This window comes from Stegostoma tigrinum, chromosome 3 (genome assembly GCF_030684315.1).
Source record: "Stegostoma tigrinum isolate sSteTig4 chromosome 3, sSteTig4.hap1, whole genome shotgun sequence".
In the NCBI taxonomy this organism is placed as follows: domain Eukaryota; kingdom Metazoa; phylum Chordata; class Chondrichthyes; order Orectolobiformes; family Stegostomatidae; genus Stegostoma; species Stegostoma tigrinum.
In genome coordinates this window covers 114,308,764-114,321,185 of record NC_081356.1, presented here as the reverse complement: position 1 = coordinate 114,321,185, position 12,422 = coordinate 114,308,764, and the positions used below count along the sequence as shown (strand labels likewise).

Below are 12,422 nucleotides of genomic sequence, written 5' to 3'. Positions count from 1 at the left end.
GTCCTGTAGTAAGTCTGTCCCATTTTTGTTTACTGCCTCAGGATTTGTCTAAGTCTATCTGGTTTCTACTTCCAGGACAATTTGGAGAGCTTTAGATCTTCCTCTTTGCCCATAATAAATGTGACAGACTCATAAATAATTTTTAACAATACTGTCTCTTAGAAATTCTGAATTGAGTGCTGTAATCGCAATGGCTCACAAATCTTTAGATGTCATTAAAATTATCTGATTTTCTTGAATGCTGAACTCTTCTGTTTAATTCTTGAAAGAACAAGAATATTATTATTATATTAAATTAATTATCGAAAGCTGTTAGAATTTCTTTAAAGCATTCATGCTTTTTTAATATTTTGGCTCTTACATCATCAGCTGTAGGTCCTATTGACTATAACTAACTTGTTCATTTCAAAACTTAATTTTTAAAGAAATTCTGTCTTAATTGTGGTGTCCCATCAGGTGTTCGTTGTGACCCCTTTCAGATATCAAATCTCTCGTATTATTGCTCCTGCCATTGGTTTCTCATGCGGTTATCTGTTAATGTTTTAAGGCTGTTCCAAATATGCAGCATTCCAGTGCTGTTTGTAATTTGATGTTATTTTAAGCTTTTGATCTTGCAGTGTCTTAATGCTGTTTCAGTTGTCTTGTCCTTAAAGTCTCCATGCTCTTAAACTGCCACAGTGTTTCCATCTAATAAAGTTTTATATTTTAAATTATAGCAATATTGTTTCACTGTTATGCTTCGTCTCAAACTGTTGGTTTCCTGCCTTCAGTGGGCAAAATGGCATTTTCACTGTCTGCAACTAAGGTGAAGTTTAGCCATTTCTTATTTGCCAAATGGACGCTTCTTACCTTTTTCATGGCCTTAATGCATGGTCTCAAATTTTCAGAAACTTTGGCTGTGACCTTTTTTTAAAATAATTATTTTCTCACAACCTGTAGTTTAAGTTATGAACCTCCCAAAGGGGTCACCATCTTAAATTTCTTTATTTTTTCCATCAAGTTCTGACTTCAGAATATTTTAAATTGTCCTTTTTCATCACTATTAATCAGTGCTTTGTTCCTGATCCTGCAAGCTTGGTATAGATTAATTTGATAACCTTTTGTTATGAATGTAGCTATGCCTCATGGGGTGCACTTGCCGTGATGGCTTCTCTTGTTGTATGTAGTAATTGCCCCTTTTTTTGGGGATCTTCTATTTCCCCTGGTCCTTTACATGTGTAATTTTGAAGTTACTTATTTTCTTTTTATCTGCCAGGATCTTTAACTTTGTTCCCAGAGCTCTGAGCCAAACCTTGAATCAGGATGCAACCTACAGATCCTTCCTTTTTTAAGGACTTTATATCTGTTAAGGAAGACTAATCTCTTTACTTTTACAGGTAGTTCTCCTCTAATGCAATAATTGCTTTCTTATGCAACCTCGTGCTGTGGAAAATCATGTTATAGAAAATCACTATACCTGCACAGCAGAACGTTCATGTTGTTCTGACAGTGTCCACTATTTGTCAATTGCATTATAGCTAATTTGCGTGAACAAAACACACATTATGACAGAACTAGCTGTACTAGCCTACATTGTCTTTTCCTGTACATCCTTACCAACTCTGAAGTGAAGATTTTTTCACCTCTAGTTCTACTTTGTGTTCTTGATTCTTGCACAAGTAGTAAAGACTTTTTGTTCCCATGCTTAACCCAATTCACTAGCTAGTTGAGATTTCTTTAAAATGAAATGCTCACTTCTACTTACTTTAGAATTTGTTTTCTCCTGAGTCAGATGGATTTTCCTTTCGAGAACCAAAAGAACTGCGGGTGCTGTAAATCAGGAACAAAAACAAAGTTGCTGGAAAAGCTCTGCAGGTCTGGCAGCATCTGTGGAGGAGAAAAAAAGAGTTTACGTTTCAGGTCCGGTGACCCTTCCTCAGAACGGTTCTGTGGAAGGGTCACCGGACCCGAAACGTAAACTCTTTTTTTTCTCCGCCACAGATGCTGCCAGACCTGCAGAGCTTTTCCAGCAACTTTGTTTTTGTTCCTGATTTTCTTTCCAATATTGTTACCTCGCTGTATTTATGCAGTAATTTCACTGTTGATCACCATGTTGTACATTGTGTTACCAACCACAGCTTGTAACTTGGATAGAGTACATCCGCTAATCCTTTCTTTCTCTTCGGTGTCTAAGGGCTGGTTGGTTACAAATGGCATAGGATAAACTTTTGAGTCTTAACAAAAGATGTAGTTTATTCAAGTAACATTGTCGAGTTGAGCATTTATCTGATTAGCTCATACACACCTTCTGTATATCTAAGCAAGATGCAGAGTTGGACTCTTATGATCTGCCTTGCGTGGAGAATCAGTTGAGTAGAGCCTGATACACATTTCACCCTTGACCCATTTCAAAACAATTTTCTGTACAAAAGGGGTGGTGCTGTTCTGTGTGTATACTGTTTATGGTTCTAATGTAGTTGCATTTTTTTTGGCATTTTCATTAGCATATAGTTATGAGCGGGGAGGTACAGAGTAGGTGTATGTGATTCAGTTGCCTGCTATTTGTATCTGATTTATACGGTTTCTAATATTTGTCACTTTTCATGCGTGGTTCACTTTGATGTGATTACATAGTTAATGTTGACACTAAATATTGTTCCTTTTTATGACAAGTTTGTTTGATCTGTGGACATTGCATGGCTTTTAAACCAAAAAAAAGTTATGGTCTGTTCTGTGAACCTAACTGAGTCTATCTTTTTCTGTTCCGTAGGTGATGTCTCACCAATCAGTATGTCCCCCATTAGCCAGTCCCAGTTTATTCCTCTTGGGGAAATACTTTGCTTGGCCATCTCCGCAATGAATGCATCAAGGAAGCCAGTCACACAGGAGGCACTCATGGAGCACTTAGCTACCTGTTTCCCAGGTATGTTGCCAGTGACAAATATTTCACGGCATCTGTTGAGGTTAGCGCCAATTCTGAATTGAACGATACCAGGATAGATTTTGTTTTCTTCTATGTTGGGATTTGCTAAGGGATAGGGTGGGGATTGTGTAATAGTCACACTATTTTTGTCATCAAAGCTATCTGACTAAGTGGAGAACCAGTGTGTGAAAGTGGTGAGTACAGGAAAAGCTGATCAGGAATAATCTGCACTGTCTGCCTTTTTGAATCTTTATGTAAACCAAAAATAAATACTGAACAATGTGTAGAAGGTCAGTGTTTGTCAATTAAGTAGATCATTTCTGGTATGACATGTCTTTTTACAAGTGCTGATTTGTCTTTCAACACTTCCTGTTCTGATGCTTTAGATCTTAAGGCTTTTCTTTGTCACTCGCCTTATTTGAAGCCAGTTTGGTCAATCTCATTATGGGCATATGAATTTCCTTGTATTACAAACAGTCAAACTGATTTTAATGGCCAGCATTTTTAAAGTGCACGTGTATATAGTTAATGTCAGGCTTGTTCATGATCTGTTCTAGTCACTGGGAAAGCCCAATGATTTATCAGCATAGCTTTACATGGGTACGGTTCACCTTGCTATAATTCAAACAGCCTCATTACCAGTATTTGAGGAAAGCACTACATTCCAGCCAATAATTTCAGATGAGTGGTCAAAAAATTTGGTAGATGATGCATAATGTAGGAAAGTGTGAGGTCATGCACTTTGAGAGGAAGAATTAGGAAAGGACTCTTAAATGGCAAGAGACTGTTTTTAAATAGAAAATAAAGTGCAGCACCTGGGGATCAGAGTGATCTTTTACATGAATGATTATGATGTGGTAGGCATCACAGAGACATGGTTGCAGGGAGCTCAGGACTGGCAGTTAAACATCCAAGGATTCACAACATATCGAAGACAGGGAGGTGGGCAGAGGGGGTGGGGTTGCCTTGTTAGTTAAGAGTGGAATTAAATCTACTGCACTGAATGAAATAGGGTCAGAAGATGTGGAGTCTGTCTGGGTGGAATTGAGGAACCACAAAGGCAAAAAAACTACAATGGGAGTTATGTACAGATCTCCTAACAGTGATCAGGACCAGGGGCGCAAGATGCACTGAGAAATAGATAGGGCATGTCAGAAAGGCAAGGTCACGGTGATCATGGGGCACTTCAATATGCAGGTGGATTGGGTGAATAATGTTGCTGGTGGATCCAAAGAAAGAAAATTCATGGAATGTTTACAGGATGGCTTTTTGGAACAGCTTGTGATGGAGCTCACAAGGGAGCAGGCTATTCTGGACTTAGTGTTATGCAATGAGCCAGACTTTATAAAAGACCTTAATGTAAGGGAACACTTAGGAGGCAACGATCGTAATATGGTAGAGTTCAGTCTGCAGTTTGAAAGAGAGAAGGCAAAATCGGATGTAATGGTGTTACAGTTAAATAAAGGTAATTACAGGGGCATGAGAGAGGAATTGACGAAAATCAACTGGAAGCAGAGCCAAGCGGGGAAGACAGACCAACAGTGGCAGGAGTTTTTGGGTGTAATTGAGGACACAGTACAGAGGTTCATCCCAAAGAAAAGAAAGATTATCCAGGGTGGGATTAGACAGCCATGGCTGACAAATGAAATCAGGAAATATTTCAAAGAAAAAGAGACAGCCTACAAAGTGGCCAAGAGCACTGGGAAATCAGAAGATTGGGAAGGCTACAAAAACAGAGAGGATAGCAAAGAGAGCAATAAGGAAGGAGAGGATCAAATATGAAGGTAGGCTAGCTAGTAATATTAGAAATGATAGTAAAAGCTTCTTTCAATACATAAGAAACAAACGAGAGGCAAAAGTAGATATTGGGCCGCTCCGAATTGATGCTTGAAGGCTAGTGATGGGAGATAAGGAAATAGCTGAAGAACTTAATAAGTACTTTGCGTCAGTCTTCACAGTGGAAGACATGAGTAGTATGCCAACAATTAGGGAGAGCCAGGGGGCAGAGTTGAGTACAGTAGGCATTACAAAAGAGAAAGTGCTAGAAAAGCTAAAGGGTCAAAAAATTGATAAATCTCCTGGCCCCGATAGGCTACATCCTAGAGTGATGAGGGAGGTGGCTGAGGAAATAGCGGAGGCTTTGGTCGTGATCTTTCAAAAGTCACTGGAGTCAGGGAAAGTCCCAGATGATTGGAAAATTGCTTTTGTAACTCCCTTGTTTAAGAAAGGATCAAGGCAAAAGATGGAAAATTATAGGCCAATTAGCCTAACCTTGGTAGTTGGTAAAATTCTAGAATCCATTGTCAAGGATGGGATTTCTAAATTCCTGTAAGTGCAGGGTCAGATTAAAACAAGTCAGCATGGTTTTAGTAAGGGGAGGTTATGCCTGACAAACCTGTTAGAATTCTTTGAAGAGGTAACAAGTATGTTAGACCAGGGAAACCCAGTAGATGTTATCTATCTAGACTTCCAAAAGGCCTTTGATACGGTGCCTCACGGGAGGCTGCCGAGCAAGGTGAGGGCCCATGGTGTTCAAGGTGAGCTACTGGCTTGGATTGAGGATTGGCTGTCTGACAGAAGGCAGAGAGTTGGGATAAAAGGCTCTTTCTCGGAATGGCAACCGGTGACGAGTGGTGTCCCGCAGGGTTCAGTGTTGGGGCCACAGCTGTTAATCTTGTATATTAATGATCTGGATGAAGGGACTGGGGGCATTCTGGCGAAGTTTGCCAATGATACGAAGATAGGTGGACAGGCAGGTAGTGCTGAGGAGGTGGGGAAGCTGCAGAAAGATTTAGACAGTTTAGGAGAGTGGCCCAGGAAATGGCTGATGAAATTCAATGTGTGTAAATGTGAGGTTTTGCACTTTGGAAAAAAGAATACAGGCATGAACTATTTTCTAAACGGTGAGAAAATTCGCAAATGAGAAGTACAAAGGGATCTGGGAGCATTGGTCCAGGATTCTCTAAAGGTTAACTTGCAGGTAGAGTCCGTAATTAAGAAAGCAAATGTAATGTTGTCGTTTATCTCAAGAGGGTTGGAATATAAAAGCAACGATGTGCTTCTGGGGCTTCATAAGGCTCTAGCTAGGCCCCATTTAGAATACTGTGTCCAATTTTGGGCCCCACACCTCAGGAAGGACATACTAGCCCTGAACCGTGTCCGGCGGAGATTCACATGGATGATCCCTGGAATGGTAGGTTTAACGTATGATGAATGGCTAAGGATCCTGGGATTGTACACATTAGAGTTCAGAAGTTTGGGGGAGATCTATTAGAAACTTACAAGATAATGTATGGTTTAAAAGGGGTGGACGCTAGGAAGTTGTTTCCGTTAGGCGGGGAGTCTAGGACCTGTCGGCACAGCCTTAAAATTAGAGGGGGTAAATTTAAAACTGAAATGAGACGACATTTCTTCAGCCAGAGAGTGGTGGGCTTGTGGAATTCAGAGTGCAGTGGAGGCTGGGACTTTGGATGCCTTCAAGGTAGAGATCGACAAATTCTTGATCTCAGAAGGAATCAAGGGCTACAGGGAGAGTGCAGGGAAATGGAGTAGAAATGCCCATCAGCCATGATTTAAATGGCGGAGTGGACTTGATGGGCCGAATGGCCTTATTTCTACTCCTATGTCTTATGGTCTTATGAAACACAAAAATGTGGCATTCAGGTGCAGCAACTAATTACAAAGCCAAATTGAATTTTGGCCTTCTTTGGTAGGAGAAACAGGCAAGTCTTGTTAAAATAGTACAAGGTGTTTCTAAGGCAACACCTAGAGTACTGTGTAAATTTAAGATCCCTGTATTTATGAAAGGATATACTGGCATTTGGAGAGAGGGAGAGATTTCACTTGTCTGATGCATGTGACAAAGGGCCTGACTTATCAAGAATGAATAAACAGTTTAGGCCTCATTCATGAGTTTCGAAGAAGAACAGATAACACTGAAGCAGAAAAGATTCTGAAAGGGCTTGACAGGGTAGATGCTGAGAAGATGTTCCCACTCCTGGGGAATCTTGATCTTGGGATATAGCTACAGAATGAGAGGTAGTTATTTAAAGCTGAACAGTGAAGGAATTCCTTCTTCCAGAGAGTTGTGAGAGTCTGGAATTCTCTACCCCAGAGAGTTGTGAAGACTAGATCACTGGGTGTATTTAAATAGGAAGTTAATAAATGTGAAGGAGCTAAGGACCACGAGGAATTGGCATGAAATAGACTTTAAGATCTGGGGCACATCAACCATGATCCTTTTGAGCGGAGGACTGGTTTCAGCGGCTGAATGATGACTACTCCTATTTCTTCTCTTTGTTCATGGCACTATGCACTCCAGACAGCACCCTTTACCCTTGCACTCGTAGGTATCCACCCTAAGTATATCTCTGCACCTATCGTGAAATTGAAATAAAGTTCTTCAGTGTCTATTGATAAATTCATTATTGAGAAGAATGTTCTCATTTGCAAAATTCTGTTCATTAGTCTAAACATTTTTTAAGCCCTGAAATAAGGATTTGAAGTCATTGTTCCAATTCAGTGTTTATAATCACATGGCGCTCTCAATTAAATAGAAAACTTACTTGTCTCATTGTGATGATGAAAGATTGTGAAATCAGTCATAGAATCATGGAATCCCTAAAGTGTGGAAACAGGCCAATCGGCCCAACAAATCCACACCACCCCTCCGAAGAGCATCCCACCCAGACCCATGCTAACATGAATCCCGTAATAGTCATCAGTAAAATAGCAGACAGATTTTTTTTTTTGCAAAGTTTACAGTCCCCTATTTCCAAAAAAAAGAAGTAGGAGATCAAATTGCCTTGATAGCTAGACAGCTATCTTTTTGAATTTGCACCCAATTTATGGATGCACGTGTCTATCATTTAACAATCCAAGATGACTACTGACCTTTCCCAAATGTGTCCCACGACCAGATCCAAAGAGTACCCTGTGTGTCCTGTATGTTGGATCTTCAAACTGTCGAAACCCCAGGAGCCATGGTTTGAAAATGCCACTTGCAAAAGTCCACTCTGACTGAGGCAGCTGTACTTTAATATGTGCACTTGTGTTTGTGAACCATAGATTTACAATTTCAGAATGAGCTGCTACTGTAGATGCACATTTGGGGGTGGAACCTGTGATTCTGGACCTACTACAATTTTTGTCAAGGCAGGAAGCTTCTCCATTTACATGAAAATTTCTGGCCACAAGTGGTGAAGTAAAGAAGTATGTGTCTCTTTTATTTCAACAATCGTAGGATATCCTATTTATTACAATTATGAATAGTAGAATTTTTATTGTGTCTCAGGAACTTGTAATTCTAAGGTTTTGGAGTAGACCTGTAGCTTAGGTTGTGGGTGTTGAGGTTGGCTGGCTGAGCTGGTTTGTTGTTCCGCAGACATTTCATTACCCTGCCTGACAACATCCTCAGTGCAGCCTCCGATGGAGTGTTGGTGTGTTTTCCCGCCTGGTTTTTAAACTCTGGGGTCCATTGCGATGGATTGCCTCACTTCCAGGTTTCCTCCGTAGTGGAATGTATATGGGCTTGAGTGCAATGTGTTTATTAATAGCTATATTAAGCAAGGTAATGAAAAGCCTGCGGAGCAACAAATGAACTTGTAATTGTCAAAGGTGGTTTCATAAAAATGAAACTTTTTTTGTGATTTGAAATTCTGACAAACGGGAATGTCTGAGAGCGGCTAGAAAGCATACAAATGTCTAGAATTTTGGGTGAAACCTGGATCTGATGTTTTCTGCTAATTTTTAGTGAGGTGAGGGAAGCTGACGAATCTTCATTGCGCCTTCCCCATTGCTCCTTCAACCATTTGTTGCAGGGCTTTCTGAAGGAAAAATCTTAATACAAAATATTCTATCCTTGTGGAGCAAACCAATGTCAAACTGGGGGAGTAAGAATAGTGAGAGAATCGCATGCGAATTAAAAATATAGATTTGTTTTTTATTGAGACAAGATGACGATGTTGGTTATGACCCCACATGCAACAATCTCAGTGCCGACAACTGCATTGCAGTGCTGGTGATTTTTAGACCATCTGCAATTTTTGTGGACTGAATCCAACTTCTGAAAAAGATATGGCTCATTCACCCTCTGAGGTGTTTGTGTATCAAGTCAGATTCATGTCAGTCGATGAGGCAGAAGACAAAATGCCTTTTTTCTGTATAGTTTACTAACTTCTCAGTCTTGCAGCTCCATCTGCACTCCCAGTCCCACCTATTTATTAATCAAATAACTCCAGTCAGCTGCTGAATGACTTGAGTTGTAGGAATCTTTTTTAAATAAAACTGTGCAGAGATGTTATTACACACCTTTGGAGCTCATGAGACTTGAACCCAGAGATGTAGGGAGACGTTTACTGCGCAACAAAAGCCCTAGCGATTTGCTGTTTTGATGTGATGAGCCAGCGGTATAAACCATGAATGACATTGTGAATGGGAATTGCCAGTTTCCTTTTTTTTTGGAACTCCTTTTTCAATAAACCACCTGAAAGTTTTTAAAAGCCAAATTTTGATTTTGGAGATAATAGGATCTGCAGATGCTGGAGAATCCGAGATAACAAGGTGCGGAGCTGGACTCGCAATAAACAACTGCATCTCCCAGTCGCGAACCATTTCAACTTCTCCCTCCCATTCCTTAGATGACATGTCTATCCTGGGCCTCCTGCAGTGCCACAATGATGTCACCCGAAATTTGCAGGGACAGCAACTCATACTCCGCTTGGGAATCCTGCAGCCCAATGGTATCAGTGTGGATTTCACAAGCTTCAAAATCTCCCCTCTTTCCCCACTACCCCCTTCCCCCCCCCCCCCCCCCCCCACAACAGCATCCCAATACCAGCGCAGCTCGTCCCCGTCTCCCTAACCTGTTCTTCCTCTCACCTATCCCCTCCTCCCACCTCAAGCCACACCCCCAATTCCTACCTACTGACTTCATCCTGCTCCCTTGACCTGTCCGTCCTCCCTGAATTGACCTATCTCCTGCCTACCTCCCCAACTACACTCTCCTTTACTGGCTCCATCCCCGCCTCTTTAACTTGTCTGTCTCCTATCCATCTATCTCTCCTCTATCCATCTTTGATCCACCTCCTCCTCTCTCCCTATTTATTTCAAAACCCTCTTCTCCTCCCCCCTCTCTGATGAAGGGTTTAGGCCCAAAACGTCAGCTTTCTTGCTCCTAAGATGCTGCTTGGCCTGATGTGTTCATCCTGCTCCACATCTTGTTCGATTTGGATTCTAGATCCATGTTCTATCATAATTGTTAGTAACTTCATGAATTAATGTAACACTTGGCAAAAGTATCAGATATTCTGTATGTAACATCAGTTCACATGAAAGACCTGCTTACCCAACAGCTGCTTTAAAAACAAAAAACTAACTAATTAATGGTCAGATAGAATAATATTATGTAACTGTGGAATATTGTGAACGATCAGAATTTGTCTTTTCCCCAACTATGTTTTTTTTTAAAAGATGCAATGTTTGAGATATACTGCAAATTTCCAGATGACTTGTTTAAATTTATGGCCAACTGAGACCACTTATGATTCATTCACATATTACCAGTGTCAGAGCTTTGTGGTGTAATAACAGATATGTGTGTGTGTCTTGTGTGTGTGTGTCTTGTGTGTGATATATATGAGCTTGTGTTGTAAGTATGGGCTTGCTGCCAAGTGAAGAAAGCCGAGTTGGCAATCCTGAATTGAGTTCCATTTTAAAGAATTAAGTTTTATAGAGTTAAGATTACAGGACATGAACAGTAGCATATCAAGGTCTGTTTCACCAAGTCTATGATTGCGGTGACCTGTTTATTACGATAAACAACATATCAAATTGTGGGTGTTTTATGAGTCTTCAGACACAACCAAATGACAGGGTTATATTTTCAAAGCCCTGGAGACTGCACATGTCTTTAAAAATGCTGCAGGAACTGGACTACAAAATCCTGCCTCCAGTTCCAACACATTCCATTTCACTTGTAGGATGATGTGTTTCAAATTTGAGAGAAACCTGAAATTAACAGGGCCACGTGAACAGTGCTGAGTCAAACCAATGTCATTGTCCCTCACATTAAATTTGAAATTCTACCATGTTGCCATCACACAGTATCCTTAACTGCCAGATCTTAATAATCCTAGCACAGTACAAGTTACTCAATCTAAAATAGCCTGCTGCCAGGTAGGTCTGGGATCTATTGGAATGGGAGTAGGATTTCGATGTATGTGTACTACACATCATTCTGAAAGACTTCCATTAGCAGCTGAACTCCATGAAAATCCAGCCCTGTGACATAATCCTGATCATGCATAGGTACAAATGGAAACCTTTAAAAGTCCGATGTGTTGCACAGTCTTTTGAGAGAATTTCTTCTTGTAATAATTTGAAATATACATTTCAATGCTATTTCCTTTTCCCGTGTGTGTTGTTCCATAGCACCAGAACTTCTGCAGACAAGCATTTTGAAGTAGTTCTGCAATAAAAACACACTTGCTTATTCCATTTTATCATTTTATATTCAGATTATTTGCAGTAGATTAATTGCAGTTGTTGCATTTCTGGTTATAAGGGCATATTGTAGAAAATCTGTTATTCAGTGCCCTAGATTTTGCAGATAGTGATGAAGCAAAGACTTGCTGTTGGATCTTGAAAGCTGTCCAAGGTCTAGCTACATCTATGGCATGGCTGTTCCCATAGTTGGATAGCTCCGCATATAATAGCAATGAGGTTGACAAACTGGTAAGCAGTCACTGTCAGTGAAGTACGCAGATACAGCAAACACAGAAGTTGAGTGCGCTGGTTTAACCAAGGCTGAAACAGACAGCGATTAAAGCAAGCTTTCTTGGTAAGACTTGAAGCATCTGGCTACAACAAAATTGAACACTCTACACTGAGGATGATGGACCAACCTTCAGGGATGTAGTGTGCTCAACTGGTCTAGAGGCCCATGCCCCAGATTTGCTCGTAAGCATTAAAAGTGGTTTGATTGAAAACCAATAGGGTAAGCCTGAAGCAACTGAGGAGAAACATTGAAATAGAGGCAATGACATCTTGTCAGTATCCATTTACAGGCCCTACTTAAACATCACCAGAACTGACCAGTGCAAGCTAGGAGAGATGTAACACTCTCTTTGCAATACTCATCCATACTGCATGACTCTTTTGGCCCAACGTCATCGAGCAGCCGTCTATTGATGGAGAAACAATCAACTGATTACCATCACCTCTCTTACTGACCCTCCCACATTAAAAACAGTGAATACAATGTGTCTGATCATCAAGCTTTGGGAATTGACGCCATCGCAGCTATACCAGGAGGCTAATGGCTGACTTAATTCTTTGTGTATCTGTGAGCAAGGAAGCCTTCCTCAAAACCAAAAATGCTTCCTTTTGTGATAACAAGGTGTAGATCTGGATGAACACAGCAGGCCAAGCAGCATCAGACAAGCAGGAAGGCTGACGTTTCGGGCCCAGACCCTCCTTCAGAAATGGGGGACAGGTAGGGAGTTCTGAAATCAATGGGGGG

General features: G+C 40.7%; 1 protein-coding gene across 10 annotated transcripts in view; it reads left to right on the top strand.

The window, feature by feature from the left end:
- Positions 1 to 12,422, top strand: part of LOC125451022 (storkhead-box protein 2-like) — a 292,747-nt gene that overhangs the window by 263,587 nt on the left and 16,738 nt on the right. For 9 of the 10 annotated variants that reach the window (XM_048527666.2, XM_048527668.2, XM_048527670.2 and 6 more), the window contains exon 2: positions 2,750 to 2,902. In XM_048527666.2, coding sequence (XP_048383623.1) covers positions 2,750 to 2,902 — 153 coding nt within the window. Of the gene's footprint in view, positions 1 to 2,749; positions 2,903 to 12,422 lie in introns of those variants that run through there. The other variant, XM_048527675.2, reaches the window with a different exon arrangement.